The 21,460-nt window shown below is 43.4% G+C and overlaps 1 protein-coding gene across 7 annotated transcripts in view; it reads right to left on the reverse strand.

Annotated features, from left to right (window-relative positions):
• IMPG1 (interphotoreceptor matrix proteoglycan 1) overlaps window positions 1-21,460 on the reverse strand; it is a 180,081-nt gene that overhangs the window by 65,611 nt on the left and 93,010 nt on the right. For 6 of the 7 annotated variants that reach the window (XM_053286951.1, XM_053286950.1, XM_053286947.1 and 3 more), the window contains exons 9-11: window positions 15,444-15,464; window positions 3,360-3,598; window positions 356-432 (exon numbers count right to left, since the gene is read on the reverse strand). In XM_053286951.1, coding sequence (XP_053142926.1) covers window positions 356-432; window positions 3,360-3,598; window positions 15,444-15,464 — 337 coding nt within the window. The remainder of the gene's footprint in view (window positions 1-355; window positions 433-3,359; window positions 3,599-15,443; window positions 15,465-21,460) is intronic. The other variant, XM_053286946.1, reaches the window with a different exon arrangement.

Raw genomic sequence — 21,460 nt, forward strand, 5'->3', positions numbered from 1 at the left:
AAAGGGAGTGGATAGCCTGTCTTAAAATAAAAGAGAATGAAAAATGAAGTGTCTGAAACGGTGGTGATGGTGGTGGTCCGGGTGGGGAGATTAGCCTCTCTCCAGGCTTTTACAGCAAACTAGCAGTGAAAGGGCCCTTGGCACTAGGGTTTCACAGAGTGGGAATAAACAGTCGCCAATGAGATTAGTTAATTAATTGGTCACAGGCAAAGGAGAGAAAGTTATTTCATTTGCCACAGATAATAGCATTGACAGCTTATGTCTTGAGGACTGTAATCATATTCACTATCAAAGCTCTTTTTTGTATTTCTTATATATATTACCTTGAGGAAGAAAGGCATTGAAGTTTACTCACCATCCCAGGTCCAGCTACAGCATCAGTTACCATTAATTTGATATCATTGTCTACATCACTGGGTGGCCTAATGGCTCCTGCAAAACATGATAAAAGTGAAAAATCTCTTCAGTAAAGCTGCATAAATTACATACAGCAGGCTGATTATTATTTAGAGTTTGCCAGAAGTTATACAGGAGAATGCATTGTAAACAGGAATTATGCCACATGATAAATGTCATGATAAAGCTCCTTTATTTTTGTACTTTATTAAATACTTATTACATTTTAAAATTATTTTTCTCTTCTTCTCTAAGAAAACTGGATTAACTCTCTGCTAACCAGTAGAGAAGAGGTATTTAAACTCAAATCTTTCAGGATGTTCACACAGTTACATTGCAGGGCCATTTTGAATAGACTTAGGTTTGTCACAGGAAATGGCAGTCAATCCCAGCTCTCTGACAAGAGTAATACATGAGGTTTCCTAAAATTTGCTTCTTGCATTCACACGTGTGCGTGTGTGTGTGTGTGCATGCGTGCGTGCGCATATGTACACTCAAACAAATTTAGGTGTGCACTTTGAAAAATGTAATGTATAAAGAGGCCTTTAATTCTGATAAAATCACTAAGATGTAATTGGGTATAATTGTGTACAGAACTGTAGCTTCAGATTACAATCATGTTAATTGGAAATAATGGAAATGTAGAGTGTTCTATTATAACAAATGTTTTTCTATTTTGGTTTGTTTTAGTTCCTTGTCCAACTGGCTATAAAATTTATCTATTGGTGTCTGAAAGGAAGCCATGTGGCAGCAACAGCAGAAATATTTGTACATTTTGTCGTTTGTAAAAGTACACAATGGCCCTGTTCTGTCAGTGCAGAGTGTTGTGTGCATACTGCTGTGCACCTATTTATTCATCTAATCTGCCCACCAAACATATGGTTGCAACTGTCAGCTCAATGGATTGGATATTTTGTATTTTAACCCCCTCTACATCTAGTCTAATTACATCAACATGAATAAATGGCCGTCCCTTAAATACGCCTCCAAATTCTGCCCAGCCAATCAGTCCAAGTGTGGTTAAGGATCTCTGATACCCAAAGATTATGACACACAAAGATGGTCCAGAAACCATCTTTCTTGCTATATTCTCAGGTAACAGCAAATGTGAGGAGTGCCTTTTACTATCTGGGAGGCTGGGACCAATGAACTGGGTGCATCCCTTTCTGATCAGGATTTGGCCTATTAACCCATGCTGTTAATAGGCCTCCCATTTAAATTACCGTACTCCACACTCATTTAAATTACCTCTCATTTAAATTACTGTACTGCACTCTACACTGGGCTGCCTTTGAAGACTGTTTGAAAGTTTTGGTAGTTAGTGAAGAATTCGGCAGCTTATCATGATCTGACAAGAGTGAGCAGCAGACAGCATGCAGCTTCAATCTCGGCTTGATTGCACTGGCTGCCTGTTTGCTTCAGAGCACAATCCAAAGCATCAGCTCTGACATTTAGAGCCTTAAATGATCAGGGGCTGCATACTTTAGGGAACACCAGCCCCACATGTTCCTCCTTGTTCCCTGAGACCTGTTGGGGAGAACATGCTCCAAGTGCCACCTTTCACGCAGTTTAGGTATGACTAGTGTAGGTGGAATACAGCTTTAGGGATAGCAGCATCCACTCTATGGGAACACTCTTCCTCAGATTCATCAAGCAGCTTCCCAGTCATCTAGATCAGGTGTAGGCAACCTTTATTCTCCAGCCGTTGTTGAACTACAACTCCCATCAGCCCAGCCACAATTTATTGTTACTGGAGATGATGGGAATTGTAGTTCAACAACAGCTGGAGAACAAAGGTTGCCTATCCCATATCTATAAAGATGCCAACAATTTGTTTGTAAAAGATGTTGCCCCTGCCCTGTGGTGTGTATATATATATATATATATATATATATATATATATATATGGGAGGTAATATATTTTCACTGTCACTATGTGAGTTTTTGGCTTCTTTGACCTTTACAGTTGAAGAGTTTATAGTGTCAGGATTCTTTGGTTTTTAAATCTTTGAATGTTCTATTTTATGGTGTGATATTTGTATGCTGTTTTGATCATCTTGTCATTTTCCAGATTACCCGCTACAACCGTGGTAAAATGCTTTGGCTTGGCAGGATCAAATTGAAAATGATCCCCAGAATCTACAACAGAAAATACAGTTTTTTTTTTGCTTTTTTTTTTGCAATGGACATACAATAGTGTAGCACTAAATCACAGTGATAAAATCCAAAACAAGGCATCCAAAATGTGAATGGCAACCTGCTGATAGCATATGGACTGCGGTGTCACAACACAGGAAATACAGAAGCACACTTAGCAGATACGCTGTGACAGTGTTGTAGGGGTTAATCTGGAATGCGTCCTTGTGGCAGAAAAAGTGACCAATACATATATGAAATTAATATGTAGATGATGATGATGATCCAAAATAGAACCACCACTACCACCTCTCTCTCTCTCTCTCTCTCTCTCTCTCTCTCTCTCTCTCTCTCTCTCTCTCACACACACACACACACACACACACACACACACACACTCTAAATTGAGCAAAATGTCTTCACATAGGAGATCACACATCTCCCCCTTGAAAGATATGTGAAAGTCCCATTCCGATGATACAGAGAAGAGCAGTGACAGAAAGGATAAAGCACTTGTGCTTCCCATCACCCCCAGCATGTCCAAAATTTCTGACACCATGCACTATTCATTGTTTACACAGAGGACTCCCATACACACACCTCATTTAAAGGCCCAAGACATGATCCATAATAACATTTCTGATCTCTCCCAGTCACAATAATGTCACTGGAAGATGCAGGGCAGTTCAGTGTGTGTGATGGCCCAACTGAAGGTATGCATAGAATTTACTGGGGCTGTGAAAACCCAGAGGACATCAGGGATAGACAGTGCAGGAAACATTTAGGCTTGGCCCTAATTCACAAAGAGCAAAACTGAATCAACTGACCATCAGTGAAATGAAGCGTTCCAAGGTCCATGGATAGTGATTTGTCTTCCTGTAGCGCCATGGCAACCATCTGCTGAAGGTCTGTCACTTTTGGTTTAAAGGGTCCATCTGTACTAAGGGGGACCTTTTCATTTTCAACTTTGTTGGAGCCAATAGTTGAGATGTCAACCCCAGGACCTTTAACTTCCGAGTCATCTCTCTCAAAGTTGACAACATATCGTGCTACAGTGCTGCTTGACCTGTGATGTGTGACAAGAAACTAGTGTATGACAAGTGCTTTGAGATGAACTAAGCAAATATTTTCATAAAAACCCAATATTAATTTTAGAAGCATGTATTTTGTAGTAAGAAGGACATGGAAGACCCATTTATAATCAGATGATTTATCTCATTGGTTTGCATACTGATTTAAGTAAACAAGAAGTAGTAACAATTTCCACTCTGATATCTGATTTATATTCAGCACTGGGTCAGACTAGAAGGCATCACCAGGCGTTGACAGAAGCTCACAATAGGATTCAGTCCAGTCTTAATCAAATAATACATTATTTAAATGCATTAACGGATGTTCATTTCCCCCTTTTAAATAGCAGTTATGAAGACCCCAAATCTGGATTGGGATCATTTTGTGTGGGAAGAGGGTTTAGCATTTCTCCCCTGAATCATGATTCTGACCAAAAAAAAAAAAAAGGCAAGCTGCTATTTACCCCAAGAGGAAAATTGATATTTGTGTCCATATCACTTTCCTCCCAGAGAAAGCAGAAGCTTAGAAGGGTAATTGTCATGGGCACCAAACATAGAGGCACTTTTCATGCACACAGATGTGCTTTCACATACAGAGGCAATTTTCATGGAAAACACATACAGAGTATTTCCTTTGCCCCTGCCAGGGTCTCAATCTAGAATGAAGACTTTCTGCTTCAATTTTTTTTAAAGGAAATACAAAGATGCTTTCAATATCATGTGCAGTTTTACTTTTAGACTACATTACTGAAAACACTCGTCCCAAGCAACATTAGTCTTTTAGCAAAACGTAAGTGTATTGAATGTACATGGAAACAATGGAGGCTACATTCTCACAATCATAAAGATCCTGGTTAAAAGATTAATCAGGATTAGTGTGTCCTGTGGAGCTGATAGTGAGAACATACAATTTCAGGACAATCCTGGTCAAACCACACTGGCTAAGCAGCATTTAACGAGGTTAGATAACTAGGATTGAAAACTAGGCATTTGCAGAACCGGTCCGACGGTTCGTGATCGAACTGAACCCCCTCGGCTCCATCCGGACCGGAACCGAACCGCCGGTCCGGTCCGGCAGGTCCATGGACTTAAAAAATAAATTAAATTAAATTAAAAGTAACTACCTGTAGCCCCTTCAGGCTTGCTGTAGCTGCAGGGTATGTGTGTGTGTGTCCATGAGGGTTCCCTCTCCCCCCGCTGGTCTCCCTCATCACTGCCATGGCCAGGTAAATGTAGTCTTTTTGGCCCTTTTGGGCCTCCGTAAAGGTGAGCGGCAGCCATTTTGGCCACCGCTGTGCATGCACAAATGCCCTCTGCAAGGCCTGGCATGGCCTAGTCACCTTTAGCCACCAGTCACCTTTACAGAGTCACCTAGTCACCTTTACAGAGTCACCTAGTCACCAGTCACCTTTACAGAGGCCCAAAAGGGCCAGAAAGACTACATTTATCCAGCCATGGTGGTGATGAGGGAGGCCGGTGGGGGAGAGGGAACCCTCATGGAACGCCCGCCCCCCACGGCTACAGCAAGCCCCCTGAAGGGGCTACAGGTAGTTACTTATAATTTAATTTTTTTTAAAAAAAAAGTTTGCAGACCTGCCAGACCGGACCAGAGTGGGGTGGGGGGGTTGATGAGGGCCGGAACGAACTGGCCCGGTTCTGTTCAAGGCCAGTCCGGCCTTGAACTAAACCGGGCCAGACAGTTCCATGTACACCCCTAATGAAAACTGGTTTCAATCTATCCTAATTAAATGCTGATTAACCAGAGTGGTTTGATCAAGAGTGTCCTGAAATTCTGAGTTCACGGGGCTTGCTGATCCTGATTAACCTTTTAATCAGGATACTTGTAATTGTGAGAATACAGCCTAAGTATATAAAATAAACTAGCTGTTTTTTCTCTCAGAGTTCAGGCATGTAGATGACTGTAAAGAGGAATACACCATGAGATCATCATCACAAGTGAGAGCAAAGGAGGGGCCGCCTCTATAGGCTGACATATTCACTGTCAGCCACCTCCTGAGTCCACCTGCAGATTCTTCTGCCCACTCCGTCTAGACTGGAGGAAAGAGTCTGGAAAGGGAGTATGTTGTTAGCCTCCAGGGAACAAAAGACTCTACTGTTAACACCTCCACACAACCCTCATATATCCCTAATATATTGCATCTTTTTGTGTGTTTTAATTGTAATCTGCTTTAGGGACCAATCTTGGCTAAAAAGTAGGTTGTAAATACAATAAATGCACATAAATGAGGAGAAACGAACATCCTTAAAAAGCCTTTTTGGCATAACAAATGTGCATTACTCATTTGTTGTAGGCAAATCCAGACATTTTCCTTCAGGACAGACATCTAACAGGCTATTCACTTGCAAAAAATGTTGTGAGCTGCTCTGAACCCATGGGATAGGGCAGGATATAAATCAAACAGACAGACCAAAATTCTATGTAGGAAATACTGCATTTCCCTAACATTTAAATAGCTATGTTTTGTTGCTGGGAAATGTCAATCTTTTCGTTAGTCCATTCAGTGCTCTTACAATGCCAGCACAACCTGTAGTAGACCAAAGGTCAGGTGCAGCTACTGGATAGTGCCTATGATATAACTAGTGATGTGTACTGACTCTCCACCTGCCCTGCCTGTGTCATTTTGTGAGCATGTAAAAAGGGCTGCAGAGGCTGAGCACTCCGTCTGAACCTCTCAAGTGCATGACTGCTCATATAACTTCTGAAAAAGAAAGAAGAATGGAATGGCAGAGAAACTAGCCCTTCTAGTGCTGTAGCAGAACAGCACATCTGCCATGACTTTCTTTTTGTTACACTTCAAACCAACAGGTTGATCCCAGGCACCAAGGCAATCTTCTCCATCCAGGGATATCTAGCTGGTTTGAAGTTAGCATGAGCATAGACTCATTAGCATCAACGGCAGCTCAGTGCAGCTTAAGTGATCCTGTTGGGCCTGGGGCACAGGGGAAAGGGATGAAGTCTAGCCTCCTGTCACTCCATAGTTTTGATCTTGACAAGGCCCCCTCATGGCTGTAATCCATATAAGAAAAACACTCCAAAAGAAGGGCAAATTATGTGATTAAAAGCACATCTAGTTTGACCCTTAGGGATACTTGCTGAACAGCACTAAAGAAGGAACTGCAGTTCAGCACTACTTGCTTCAGTGACATGAGTGGTTAAAGGATAGGAACATAGGAAGCTGTCATATAGTGAGTCAGACCATTGATCCATCTAGCTCAGTATTGTCTACATAGACTGGCAGTGGCTTCTACAAGGTTGCAGGCAGCAGTTTCTCTCAGCCCTATCTTGGAGTTGCCAGGGAGGGAACATGGAACTTTCAGCACGCAAACATACAGGTGCTCTTCCCAGAGCGGCCCTATCCCCAAAGGGGAATATCTTGCAGTGTAGCCTCCCATTCAAATGCAAAGCAGGGCTGATCCGGCTAGCAAAGGGGACAATTCATGCTTGCTACCACAAGACTAGCTCTCCACACCAATAAATATGCCAATACAAAAGACCTGTTTAGTGCTGGGATTCACATAAAGTCAGAATAATAAGAATATGACATAAATGAATATGAATACAAATAAAGCTGCAAGTGACTCTGCTTGTCCACAGAATGCCTTTCTTTCATCACAGCTGGACCGCACAGAGATCCAAGGTAGGGGCACAACTCCCAGGTAAGCTCAAAATGCACACCTAGACTCAAACCACACATGACATTAAATGAGTAATTTCATAGTTGATATGGTGATGGCTCCATAGTTCAGTACAAGCAAAAGGTTCCAGATTCAATCCCCAGCATACTCAGGTAGGCTGGCAAAGACTCCTGCTTGAAACCTTTGAGAGCTGCTGCCAGTCAGTGTAGACAATACTGAGCTAGATAAACCAATGGCCAGCTTCCTATATTCTGTGTTCCTATAGTTAGAGATTGGCCTTTACTCTCAAAGCAGTATGAGGGCCACAGGTCGGACTAGGATTGCCATGCAAAGATAGGGGATATTTAACCCTTTACTTCCATTCCATTTTCCCACCAAAAAAATGTCCCCCACTGAAACAGCTATTTAACACCAAATGTGCCATTGTAGCATATTTCCTACCCTGTTCTGCAGAGGAATCAGCTGCGGTGGCGCAGCAGGGAAGCAGCTTGCCTAGAGTGCAAGAGGCTGTTAAATCCCTGCTGGCATGCCTCCCAGACTGTACCTAGTGAATACATTTGTAGTCACCTATATTGGACAGCAGCAATATAGGGAGGTGCTGAAAGGCATCATCTCATACTGCGCAGGAGGAGGCACTGGCAAACCACTCCTGTTCTACCAAGAAAATCACATGGAATGTGATTGCTAGGAGACACCGACTCCATGGCACAATCTCCCCCCCCCCCTTTTTCTGCAGAGGAAAAGCCATGAAGTTGGTGAGGCCAAGCAAAGATGCAGCACCATGGATAGCTCCGAGGGACAAGTTGCTACATGCCATCCATCCTTGAACTTTCCTAGGCAGCAGTCTTTACCATGGGTTTTATTCAAGACTTGACTGCGAGTTCGAAGTTGCCCAACAAATCCGATGCAAAAAGTGAATTTTTTTAAAACCCCGGATAGAGTGTAGTCTGATTTATATACAGGGTAAAAAAAAATCCACTTTTTACATTGGTTTTGTTGGGCAATAAAAAACCTTAATATAAAAGGACACAATAAAAAAACCTGAATTGTGTGTGAAGTGCTCCTCAATAGTTTGCAGGGACTTCTGGGTAAATTTGGCTGATATGTGAACGCACCCATTCCAATCTGGAGGAGATGCAAACTAAAAGCCGGGTGTGAAAAACTTCCTGGTGTCAACCTTTCTGCCGGGAGAGTGGAAGCCTTAAAGGGCTTGGAATCTGGCACTCCTCCTGCTCTCTATCAGATCCTGTCAAGCTGTTGCCAAAACTGGCATGTGGATACTGGGGATGGCAAAGGTGCAAGAAGGGCCAGCCTCAGTGGGGAGGGGACTCAGGCTTTGGGGGATGCCATTGGGGAAGTTACTAGTTGTGGGATTGTTTCAAGTACTGGCCTGGTACCAGGTCTAATTCTGGTCCTACCTCCTCAGGATCAGAGTTTCTATTCAGGGTGGGAATCATGAGAAAATGCTACTGTGGGCCTTTTGTTAGGGCAGTATAATTAATTAATTAATTAATTAATTAATAAGCAAGCAAGCAAACTGATGGGGGGCTGATTTGTTTTTGGCAGGTAAACAAAGGTAAAGGGTTAAAAACTACTACCTCTGCACCATGGTACCAATTTAAATTGCAGTACCACCGAGCCACTTGAGCTCTGACTACATGATGGCACATTTAAATTCACGTGTAGTTTGTCTCTAAGGCGTTCTGGGACATTACCACAAAACTTGGTGTTATGTTGGTATTGCAAGGATGTTACATTTACCTTACAGGCATTTAGATTAGTACAAATGTATCAGTACGTGACTCTTGAAAGCCATTTATCTTTTACAAAAGTAAAAATAACAAAAATTCTACAATTCTTTCTGAACGACTCTTTTAAAAAATTGCTCTGCAATGGCAAACATGTGAAGGGAGGGGGAGACACTAGATTGTGCTATCGATATTGCTCTCCATGGCAAAAATCCAGCAATAATTGGAAAACAGTCTTGAAAACATTTTCAGGCATTGAAACATATTTCAGGCATTTGGTAGGCACTTAAAGGGACTAGGGGGGAACACTATCTTCTGGACAATTTCTCTTTGTTAGTCAAATGATAAGTGACCCTCTAGCAGCATCTAATGCTGCATAAAGGGAGCCTGGGACTCAGACTGCTTCTTAGCAAGTCATTTCCCAAGAAGGTATATAATGGTATTTATTTTGTTCTAGTCTCCCTATTAGCCCCTACAAACTTATCTGAACATAAGAACAGCCTTGCTGGATCAGGCCCAAGGCCCTACAGGAAGGAAGTGGAGCGGCTGACAGAGTGGTGTGGGGAGAATAACTTATTCCTCAATTTAAAAAAAACAAAGGAGATCATTGTGGATTTTAGGAAATGTAAATCGGACATTCAGCCACTCATTATTGAAGGGATTTGTGTGGAACGGGTTTCGGTGTTTAGATTTCTGGGAATGTTGTTGAGAGATGATCTGACATGGGGAGCAAACACCAAAGATTTGGTGAAGAGAGCACAGCAGAGATTATACTTCTTGAGAACTCTCAGGAAGAATAATCTTTCAGATAATCTACTGTTGATGTTCTACCTCTGTACCATAGAGCGTGTGCTAACCTATGGAATCTGTGTGTGGTTTGGGAGTTGCACAGTTAGGGAAAGAGCATTGCTGTCCAAGGTTGTCAAGACTGCGGAGAGAATAATTGGGTGTACTCTTCCCACTTTAGACCAAATTTATGCCACCAGTTGTTTTAACAAAGCGGTGGAGATAGTGCAGGATCCCACGCACCCTGGAAACGATCTCTTTCAGCTTCTGCCTTCGAGAAGGAGGTACGGGGTCATAAAGGCCAGGACCAGCCGCTTGAGAAATAGCTTCTATCCAAAAGCGGTTTTAGCTTTGAATGCAGTAAAATACAGTTTCTGATGGGGTTTTTGTTTTCAGTTCTCAGTGTTCCTTAGTGTTTCTTTTTAGAGTTTTTTTAGAGTAATGGGTATATGGGGGGGGTATATTGGGATATATTTAGCTATTTTTTGTTAGGTCTTGTAGGGGTTGTTGTAGATTCTTTCAATCTCGTTGTTCTGTACAGGACAATGACAATAAAGATTTATCGTATCGTATCTAGTCCAGCATCCTGTTTCAAACAGTGGCCCACCAGATGCTACTGGAAGCCTGGAGGCAGGAGTTGAGGGCATGCCCTCTCTCCTGCTGTTACTCCCTTGCAACTGGTACTCAGAGGCATCCTGCCTTGGAGGCTGGAGATGGCCTATAGCCCTCCGACTAGTAGCTGTTGACAGACCTCTTCTCCATGAAGTTATCCAAACCCTTCTTAAAGCCATCCAGGTTGTTAGCTGTCACCACATCTTGTGGCAGAGAACTCCACAAGTTGATTATGCGTTGTATGAAAAAGTACTTTCATTTGTTGGTCCTAGATTTCCTGGCAATCAGTTTTATGGGATGACCTCTGGTTCTAGTGTTATGTGAGAGGGAGAAGAATTTCTCTCTATCCACTTTCTCCACTCCATGCATGATTTTATAGACTCTATCATGTCCCCACACGGTCGTCTTTTTTCTAAACTAAATAGTACCAGGTGTAGCCTTGCCTCGTAAGAAAGGTGCTCTAGGTCCCTGACCTTGGTTGCCCTCTTCTGCACCTTTTCCAGTTCTACAATGTCCTTTTTTAGATGTGGTGACCAGAATTGTACGCAGTACTCCAGGTGTGGCCGCACCATAGTTTTGTATAAGGGCATTATAATATTAGCCGTTTTAATTTCAATCCCCTTTCTAATGATCCCTAGCATGGAATTGGCCTTTTTCACAGCTGCCACACATTGAATGGACACTTTCAACGAGCTGTCCACCATGACCCCAAGATCCCTCTCCTGGTCAGTCACCGACAGCTCAGGTCCCATCAACCCATACTTGAAGTTGAGGTTTTTCATCCCAATGTGCATCACTTTACACATGCCAACATTGAACTGCATTTGCCATTTTGTCGCCCACTCACCCAGTTCCTTACAATCCATTTTGAATTTCACTACCCAAAAGAATTTGGTATCATCTGCAAATTTTGCCACCTCACTGCTTATCCCTACTTCTAGATGATTTATGAATACATTAAAAAGCACTGGTCCCAGTACAGATCCCTGGGGGACCCCACTTCTTACTTCCCTTGCAAAAACTCTCCATTTAACTTTATCCTCTGTTTCCTGTCTTTCAACCAGTTAGCAATCCACACATGTGCTTATTCCCTTATTCCATGATTGCTAAATTTCTTCAGGAGTCTTTGATGAGGAACTTTGTCGAAAGCTTTTTGGAAGTCCAGGTATACTATGTCAACTGGATCACCTTGATCCACAGACTTGTTGACACTCTCAAAGAACTCCAAAAGGACTGCGAGGCAAGATTTACCTTTGCAGAACCCATGCTGGTTCTCCCCCGGCAGGGCCTGTTTTTCTATGTGCTTTACATTTTTATCTTTGAGGATGCTTTCCATCTATTTGCCTGGAACAGACATTAAGCTAACCGGCCTCTAATTTCCCGGATTGCCCCTGGAATCTCCCCTTTTTAAAATCCGTGTTATATTTGCCACTTTCCAGTCCTCCAGTACAGAGCCTGATTGCAGGGATAAGTTATATATTTTGGCAAGGAGATTGGCAATTTCAAATTTAAGTTCTTTGAGGACTCTTGGATGGATACCATCAGGCCCTGGCGATTTGCTAGTTTTCAGTTTTTCCAGAAAGTTTAGAACATAATCTCTTGTCACTTCCATCTGACTCAGTTCTTTAGCCTCCATCCCGAAAAAGCGTGCTTCAGGAACAGGTATATGCTCAGTGTCCTCTGCCGTGAAGATGGATGCAAAGAACTCATTTAGCTTCTCTGCAACCTCCATATCCTCCTTAATAATCCCTTTCACTCCCTCATTGTCTAATGGTCCAACCGTCTCCCTGGCAGGTTTTCTGCTTCTGATGTATTTAAAGAAGTTTTTGTTATTCCCCTTGATACTTTTGGCTAAATGTTCTTCAAATTCTCTTTTTGCCTCCCTTATTGTCACCTTGCATTTCTTTTGCCAGAATTTGTGTTCCTTTCTGTTCTCCTCATTTGGACAGGCCTTCCAATTTCAGAAGGATGTCTTCTTCCCTTTTATGGCTTCCTTGACATTAACTGTTAGCCATTCTGGAATCTTCCTGGACTTAGTGGAACCTTTCCTCCTTTTTGGTATACAATCTAACTGGGCTTCTAGTATTGTGGTTTTGAGTAAATCCCATGCATTCTGAAGTGAAGTGACTCTCCTACAGGTGAAACTTGGAAAATTAGAATATCGTGCAAAAGTCCATTAATTTCAGTAATGCAAATTAAAAGGTGAAACTGATATATGAGACAGACGCATTACATGCAAAGCGAGATAAGTCAAGCCTTAATTTGTTATAATTGTGATGATCATGGCGTACAGCTCATGAAAACCCCAAATCCACAATCCCAGAAAATTAGAATATTACATGGAACCAAGAAGACAAGGATTGTAGAATAGAACAATATCGGACCTCTGAAAAGTATAAGCATGCATATGTATTCAGTACTTGGTTTGGGCCCCTTTTGCAGCGCCTCACTGCGGCGTGGTATGGATGCTATCAGCCTGTGGCACTGCTGAGGTGTTATGGAAGGCCAGGATGCTTCATTAGCGGCCTTCAGCTCTTCTGCATTGTTTGGTCTCATGTCTCTCATCCTTCTCTTGGCAATGCCTCATAGATTCTCTATGGGGTCAGGTCAGGCGAGTTTGCTGTCCAATCAAGCACAGTACACTGTATACTTTTCGGAGGTCCGATATTGTTCTATTCTACAATCCTTGTCTTCTTGGTTCCATGTAATATTCTAATTTTCTGGGATTGTGGATTTGGGGTTTTCATGAGCTGTACGCCATGATCATCACAATTATAACAAATTAAGGCTTGACTTATCTCGCTCTGCATGTAATGTGTCTGTCTCATATATCAGTTTCACCTTTTAATTTGCATTACTGAAATTAATGGACTTTTGCACAATATTCTAATTTTCCGAGTTTCACCTGTATTTTCCCTTTCAGCTTTCTTTTCACCATACTCCTCATTTTGGAGAAGTTTCCACTTCTGAAATTCAAAATGTCTGTGTTAGACTTCTTTGGTGATTCTCTCCCCGCATGTATGCTGAATTTGATGGCACTATGGTCACTGTTCCCTAAAGGGTCAATGACACTGACATCACACACCAGGTCCTGGGTGCCACTCAGAATTAAGTCCAAGGTCACCTTCCCTCTGGTTGTTTCTAGGGCACAGACATTCAGCATATCTAGAAATCTGACCTCACTGTCATTACCTGACTCTGAATTTACCCAGTCTATGTGTGGGTAATTGAAGTCACCCATTATTACTGCCCTGCCTCTCCTTGACGCCTTCCTGATTTCCTGCTGCAACTCCCAGTCACTGTCAGCATTTTGATCCGGAGGGCGATAGCATGCTCCCAGTAGCACATTTCCTTTCAGGCCTTGTATTGTCACCCACAGGGTTTTTGTGGAGGACTCCAGTCCACCTAGGTTTTCTAGCTTGTTAGATTCTATCCCTTCTTTAACATACAGTGCTACCCCTCCTCCAAGGTGCCCCTCCCTGTCCTTTCTATAGAGTTTATACCCAGGGATAACAGTGTCCCACCGGTTCTCACTCTTCCACCATGTTTCTGTTATGCCCACTATATCTATTTCTGCATTAGCAACCAAGCACTCCAGCTCATCCATCTTGGCTTGGAGGCTTCTGGCATTGGCATATAAGCACCTGTACGCTAAATCTCTTACCTGTTGTATGCTATCTTTCTTTTGACTCTTTGACCAGTTGGCACAGCGTTATGTCTGTTCTTTGTGTGGTTCTGCTCTGTCTCCTTCTGTTTTATCTGAATCCTTTGCACCCTTGCACTTTGAAGGATGGCATTTGTCAAACCGGATACTGCCCAGCTCCCATTGGCTATTCTCCTGGCATCATTTTAAAAGAGGCTCTGCGACCTTTTTGATTTTAAGCACCAGCAGTCTGGTTCCAATTTGGTTCAAGTGCAGCCAGTCCCTTTTGTACAGGCCTTGCTTGCCCAAAAATGTATCCCAGTGCCTAACAAATCTAAACCCTTCCTCCCGGCACCAACGTCTCATCCACACATTGATATCCCTCAGCTCTGCCTGTCTCACTGTACCTGCATGTGGAACAGGTAGCATTTGTGAGAGTGCTACCTTGTGGGTCCTGGACTTCAATACACTACCTATTGGCCTAAATTTGGCTTCCAGGACCTCCCAACTACATTTCCCCACATTGTTGGTGCTGACATGCACCACGACAGCTGTCTCCTCCCCAGGACTGCCTAAGAGCCTATCTAGATGCTGCGTGATGTCCGCAACCTTCACACCAGGCAGGGAAGTCACTGTGCAGTCAACACACGGGTCACAAACCCATCTCTCTATACTTCTAATGATCGAATCACCCACTACAAGGAGGCCTCCACCCCCCGGAGGAGTATCCCCTGTGCGAGAGGATATGGGCTCATCTTCCACAGAAAGGGTCCCTTCTAAAGGAGCATTTCCCTCTTCCTCAGACCGATGTCCTCCTTCCCTGAAACTTCATTCTCCCTGACAGCAGAGGAGCTGCATCCCTGAAGGTATTGTCCGCATGCCTCTCTGTCTCTCTGAGCTTTTCCAGGTCCGCCACCTTGGTCTCAAAGGAATGAACTTGTTCCCTGAGAGCCAGGAGCTCCTTGCACCAAGCACACACTTATGACTTCTGCCCATGGGACAAATAGTCATACAACAGTCTGAAGATGGAGTGAACATTAAAAGAGCTTTGTGGTTTCTGAGAGATGGTATACCAAGAAAGAAAAAGCAGCACAATCTGAGCCTTTCAACGCAACATAAATTAAAAGAGTGTTCATTGTCAAATTTATGTTGGGAAGAGAGGCACCTTTTGTTGGCCATAGAAATATTTTGCTTGCATAGTGTAATGGCTTAGGCTCAAGTAGCCTTATCCATTCAGAGGCTTACTATTACCAAATTCAGCTACGGCTACATGGGTCTCCTAAATTCTGTATCTCAAGACTGGGCAAATTATTTCACATCACCATCATGAATTACAGTGCATGCCACATTAGGCTGTAGACTACACATTTAAAAAAAGAACTGTGCAAGAGTTACCCATCTTTTTCCTTCTTCTGTCTTCATTCCAGCACATAAAACAGGATGGGATAAAGCATTTCAAAAGAAAAAGAAAAGAAAATTAAACTATTAAGGCATGAAAACATATAAACACTCACACACTTACACACACACTTTAGTTATTGGTATACTCAGTACCAGAGGTGCACCTAGCTAATTTTGGAGCCTGGACCTAAAGGCCTTTGAAGCCCACCCCCACACCTCCACCACACTGCAAGTTAAGCATCATCCCCCTGCATACACACACACGCGCACCATGACACAGGCAATATTTTTAACACTTGGCTTCTTGAGGGCACAAACAGCAACTGAACTCACAAGAATGCAAGAATATAAAACAGGTATATTTATGCAAATATGCATGAGCAGAAACATTTCAACACACAACTGAATATATTCCCATCCCACATATTTCCTTCTCCACTCCCCGCTCTGCCTCTAAACTACCCAGCACAGGACACAATCATACTTGGCTGCCAGCAGAGTGGCATGGCGACCACAACACCCAGGACAGACTAAAGAGGATTTGGGGGCCCCTAAGGGGTGTTGAGGCCCTGGACTTCAGCTCCAAAGTCCAGGGGTGAGAGCACCTCTGCTCTGTACCTTTGCTTATTTTTATTTGACTGTGGGAGAGGTAGCCTGCTCTCCAACATAACCATTCTATTCTTTACAGATGGGAACATTCCTGTTTTCTCTCCCTCTTGGTAATAACTTCAAGAGCAGCTTTCTGAGAGTCAGAAGCTCTTCAGATTTTCTGCAATTCCCCTCCTCTCCCCCCACTTCCCCGTCACCATTTGCACTGCAGCAGCTACTAATCTGCTCCTTTCCCGTGGCAGGGATTGACTCTGTTTGGCTGTTGTCCAGATCCAAGCCCTGGTAACCTAACCTAATAATTATTCTAACTATGCACACTTCTTGAGGCCGTGTCCTGCAGTGACATTTTGTAATACTGTCCTCTCTTTGTTTGCCTGACAGATCTTCCAGCCAAATACAGAACACTTTATCTGCCCCCCACATTGATGTTGCTCGACCAAAGCAGTTTTCTTTCTGCTAGCCACAGATGCATGAGAGAAGGTACCAAAACAAAGGCTACTTTTTCTCTTGGAGGTAATCATGGGAGTCAGGATGCCATCCCTAGAGCTGCTGATATTTAGGGCTGAACCTTCTGGGATCCCTCTTTGCATAAGGTCAGGCTGTAACTGGGGTTTTTCCTCAACATTTGTGTATTCATCTTGCCAAGGAAGTGAAAAATTTAGTCAGACTTCATGGTTCAAAATGTATACAGTAAGAATCCTTTGGTGGCTTATCTTTATTGAAGGTGGTGTGAGCTGCAGAAGCTCAGGTTACTAACCTGAAATACCAAGGCAATTTCTGAATGATTGTTGGGAAACCACCTGCATTTCACAGATACCAAATCTATAAGAAGATCAGCACTTATACCTCAGAGTTGGTTCACCTGTTACATGGAAGCAAGGAGAGAAGCAGCAGATATGTCTGCTGTAATACAATCATGGTTCTCTCTCACCATATACTTCCACATTTGTTATTGGTCTGGAATTGCCATCCTTTGTTCACTCCTTTTTACAAAGAAAAATAAACTGTTGTACTCAATATAGCACTAAGTGATGAATTCCTGTTTCACACAACAAGTGGAGGGAGGGTGTTCTTTATGGACTTCCTCTCTTTTTACATTCTTTTGGCAAAATAGCACTATTTTAAAATAAAAGGGGGGGACTACCCCAATGGGGGACAGGAATTGATTAATTAAGGAGCAATTAAAGGGCAAATTTATTTTTATTTAACATATTTTTACACCACCCAAAACTTATGTCTGGGCAGTTTACGAAGATTAAAAAGTAAAACATTAATTAAAAACAAAAACAAAAATTAAAAAGCAAGAAATTTAAAACACAATTTAAAAATTTAAAACTATATTCTAAAAACATTAAAACAATCAAAACAGTATCAGTTAAAAGCCTGGGTGAACAGATGTGTCTTTAAAGACTTTTTAAAAGTTGTCAGAGATGGGGAGGCTATTATTTCGCTAGGGAGCACATTCCAAAGCCTCGGGGCAGCAACGGAGAAGGCCCGTCCCTGAGTAGCCACCAGACGAGCCGGTGGCAAATGCAGATGGACCTCTCCTGATGATCTCAATGGGCGGTGGGGTTCATAACGAAGAAGACGTTCTCTTAAATACCCAGGGCCCAAGCTGTTTAGGGCTTTATAGGTTATGACCAACGCCTTGTATTTTGCCTGGAAACATATCGGCAGCCAGTGTAACTCCTTCAATATGGGAGTAATATGGTCTCTCCGAGATGACCCAGAGACCAGCCTGGCTGCTGCATTCTGGACCAACTGTAGTTTCTGGACTACGTACAAGGGCAGCCCCACATATTATTATTATTGTTATTGTTATTGTTATTGTTATTGTTATTAATTCGATTTCTATACTGCCCTTCCAAAAATGGCTTAGGGTGGTTTACACAGAGAAATAATGCACATAGAATGCATTGCAGTAATCCAGACTGGAGGTTACCAGCAGATGTACCACTTTTTTGAGGTTGTCTGTCTCAAGAGATGGATGCAGCTGGCGTATCAGCCGAAGCTGATAGAAGGCACTTCTGGCCACTGCCTCAACCTAGGAGACCAAGGAGAGACTTGGATCCAGAAGCACCCCTAGACTGCGTACCTGTTCCTTCTGGGGAAGTGTGACCCCATCCAGAACAGGCAGATCAAAATTGTCTCTCGAGTTCCGACCCTGCACAATGAGTACCTCCATCTTATCTGGATTCAGTCTCAGTTTGTTATCCCTCATCCAGCCCATTACTGCCTCCAGACAGGCATTTAGGGAGGTTATGCCCTCTCCCGATGATGCTGACATGGAGAAATAGATTTGGGTGTCATCAGCATATTGATAGCACCCTGCACGAAATCTCCTGATGATCTCTCCCAGCGGTTTCATGTAGATGTTAAAAACATGGGAGACAATACGGAGCCCTGAGGGACAGCATACAAAAGTTCAGATTCTGAAGAACAACAGTCTCCAAGGGACACCATCTGGAACCTGCCCAAGAGGTCGGAGCAGAACCACTGCAAAGTAGTGCTTCCCACCTCCAACCCCCTCAGACGCTCCAGAAGCATACTATGTTCGATAGTATCGAAAGCTGCCGAGAGGTCCAAAAGGACTAACAGAGTCACACTTCCTCTGTCCATTCCCAGTTGGAGATCATCCATCAGGCCAACCAAGGCAGTCTCCACCCCATAGCCAGCCCGGAAGCCAGTCTGAAATGGGTCTAGATAATCTGTTTCTTCCAAGACTGTCCGGAGCTGGGAGGCCACCACCCTCTCAATTACCTTGCCCAGCCACGGAAGGTTGGAGACAGGCCTGTAGTTACTCAGCTCTGAGGGATCCAAGGTAGGCTTCTTCAGAAGCGGTCTAATAATTGCCTCCGTAAGACCAGGAGGCATCCTACCTTCCCTCAGAGATGCATTTATGATCTCTACCAGGCCTTCTACAACAACCCCCCTGCCAGATAGTATAAGCCATGTCGGGCAAGGGTCAAGAGGATAGGTGGTGGGCTGCACCATTCCAATCAGCTTGTCCACATCCTCAGGAGTCACAAACTGGAACTGATCCAACCTAACCACATAAGAGGAGTCGCTGGATACCTCCACATCAGATACTGAAGTAAGTGTGGAGACGAAAGCCAAGTCGGCCCGCATACAAGAGATTTTTTCCACAAAGAATTCATTAAACACATCACAGCGGGTAATCAATGGTTCCAAATTCTGATTCAAGGGAGGAGGGGCACATACTAGCCCTCTCACAACCCTGAACAACTCCGCCCGATGTGAACTTGCAGATGCAATACAGGCAGAAAAGAATCGCTTCTTTGCCGCACGTATCACCTGAGCATAGGTCTTCAAATGAGCTCTATGTTGCAATCTGTCGGATTCAAGCCGAGTCTTTCTCCACCTGCGCTCCAGTCGTCTACTTCTCCGCTTCAGCCCCCGTAGTTCTTCCGTATACCAAGGGGCCAGTTTTGAAGCGGGTCGGAGAGGACACTTAGGAGCGATCATGTCTACCGCCCCGGTGAGTTTGCTGTTCCAATTCTCCACCAGGACATCAACAGGATTGCCAGCAGAGCCAACACTGAATCCCTCCAAGGCTTCTTGAAATCCTATGGGATCCATTAACCTTCTTGGGCGGACCATCCTAATAGGTCCCTCGCCCCTGCAAAGGTGGGGTGTGACTGTGAGTCCAACCTTAACCAGATGGTGGTCCGTCCATGACAATGCAGAAATCACAGGAGTCCCCACCCATGGAACACCACCCTGATCAGAGTGAAAGACCAAATCAAGCGTGTGACCTGCAATGTGCATTGGTCCCGAGACCACTTGAGATAGGCTCATAGTAGTCATGGCCACTATAAACAATCCTGAGCCACCCCAGACAAATTGGTCCCGAAATGAACATTGAAGTCCCCCAGCACCACAAGCCTGAGCGACTCCAACACCAAGTCTGAGACCAAATCCGTCAGCTCAGTTAGGGACTCTGTTGAGCAGCGGGGCAATCAGTATACCAACAGAAGCCCCAGTCTACAGGTGAAACTAGGAAAATTAGAATATCGTGCAAAAGTCCATTAATTTCAGTAATGCAAATTAAAAGGTGAAACTGATATATGAGACAGACGCATTACATGCAAAGTGAGATAAGTCAAGCCTTAATTTGTTATAATTGTGATGATCATGGCGTACAGCTCATGAAAACCCCAAATCCACAATCCCAGAAAATTAGAATATTACATGGAACCAAGAAGACAAGGATTGAAGAATAGAACAATATCGGACCTCTGAAAAGTATAAGCATGTATATGTATTCAGTACTTGGTTTGGGCCCCTTTTGCAGCAATTACTGCCTCAATGCAGCGTGGCATGGATGCTATCAGCCTGTGGCACTGCTGAGGTGTTATGGAAGACCAGGATGCTTCATTAGCGGCCTTCAGCAATTCTGCATTGTTTGGTCTCATGTCTCTCATCCTTCTCTTGGCAATGCCCCATAGATTCTCTATGGGGTCAGGTCAGGCGAGTTTGCTGGCCAATCAAGCACAGTACACTGTATACTTTTCAGAGGTCCGGTATTGTTCTATTCTACAATCCTTGTCTTCTTGGTTCCATGTAATACTCTAATTTTCTGGGATTGTGGATTTGGGGTTTTCATGAGCTGTACGCCATGATCATCACAATTATAACAAATTAAGGCTTGACTTATCTCGCTTTGCATGTAATGCGTCTGTCTCATATATCAGTTTCACCTTTTAATTTGCATTACTGAAATTAATGGACTTTTGCATGATATTCTAATTTTCCAAGTTTCACCTGTATCTCTGGTCCCCAAACTTAAGTACACACATTTGATATGGTCTGACACTCTAAGAGGGATCCAAATGCACATCATTTAACAGGAAGCAATTAGAAACAGAAGCTGCAATAAGGAAACTTCTAATTAAAGTTTAGGAGGGTGCAACCTTGAGTGGGAAAGTGCTAGGTTTAACCATTTCCCCAAGTGCTCATTTTTCTCCTCCAAATCACCCCTCAAGGGGGTCAGGTGGGCAAAAGGGTGGAATGAGAATGGCTTTAGTAATGTTTTCCTCTGCTATTGCCTTTCTGCTCTCAATCCCACCCATTGGGCTGCTTCTCCTTATTGGAAACTGCTGTCAAGGTTTAGATTTGCATAGATGCACGCAACATCTAGCTAAGCCCTGATACAAGAAGTTAATAAAGAACACAAATCTATTGTCTGCTGCTGTGATTCTTCATTAATAAAATCTAGGCATTGGGTGCAATCCAGAGTAGGGATGTGCGTGCTTAAATTGTGCTGATTTCAATAAGACTGATGCTGGCTTAATTGTGTGCTAGTCCGAGACACTTGTCTTTAGCAGGCAATAGCCACATAGTCCCAAGTTGTAAAGTCCTTCCCGTATACATAGAGCTAG

Source organism: Hemicordylus capensis, chromosome 1, assembly GCF_027244095.1.
Source record: "Hemicordylus capensis ecotype Gifberg chromosome 1, rHemCap1.1.pri, whole genome shotgun sequence".
Taxonomy (NCBI): Eukaryota; Metazoa; Chordata; class Lepidosauria; order Squamata; family Cordylidae; genus Hemicordylus; species Hemicordylus capensis.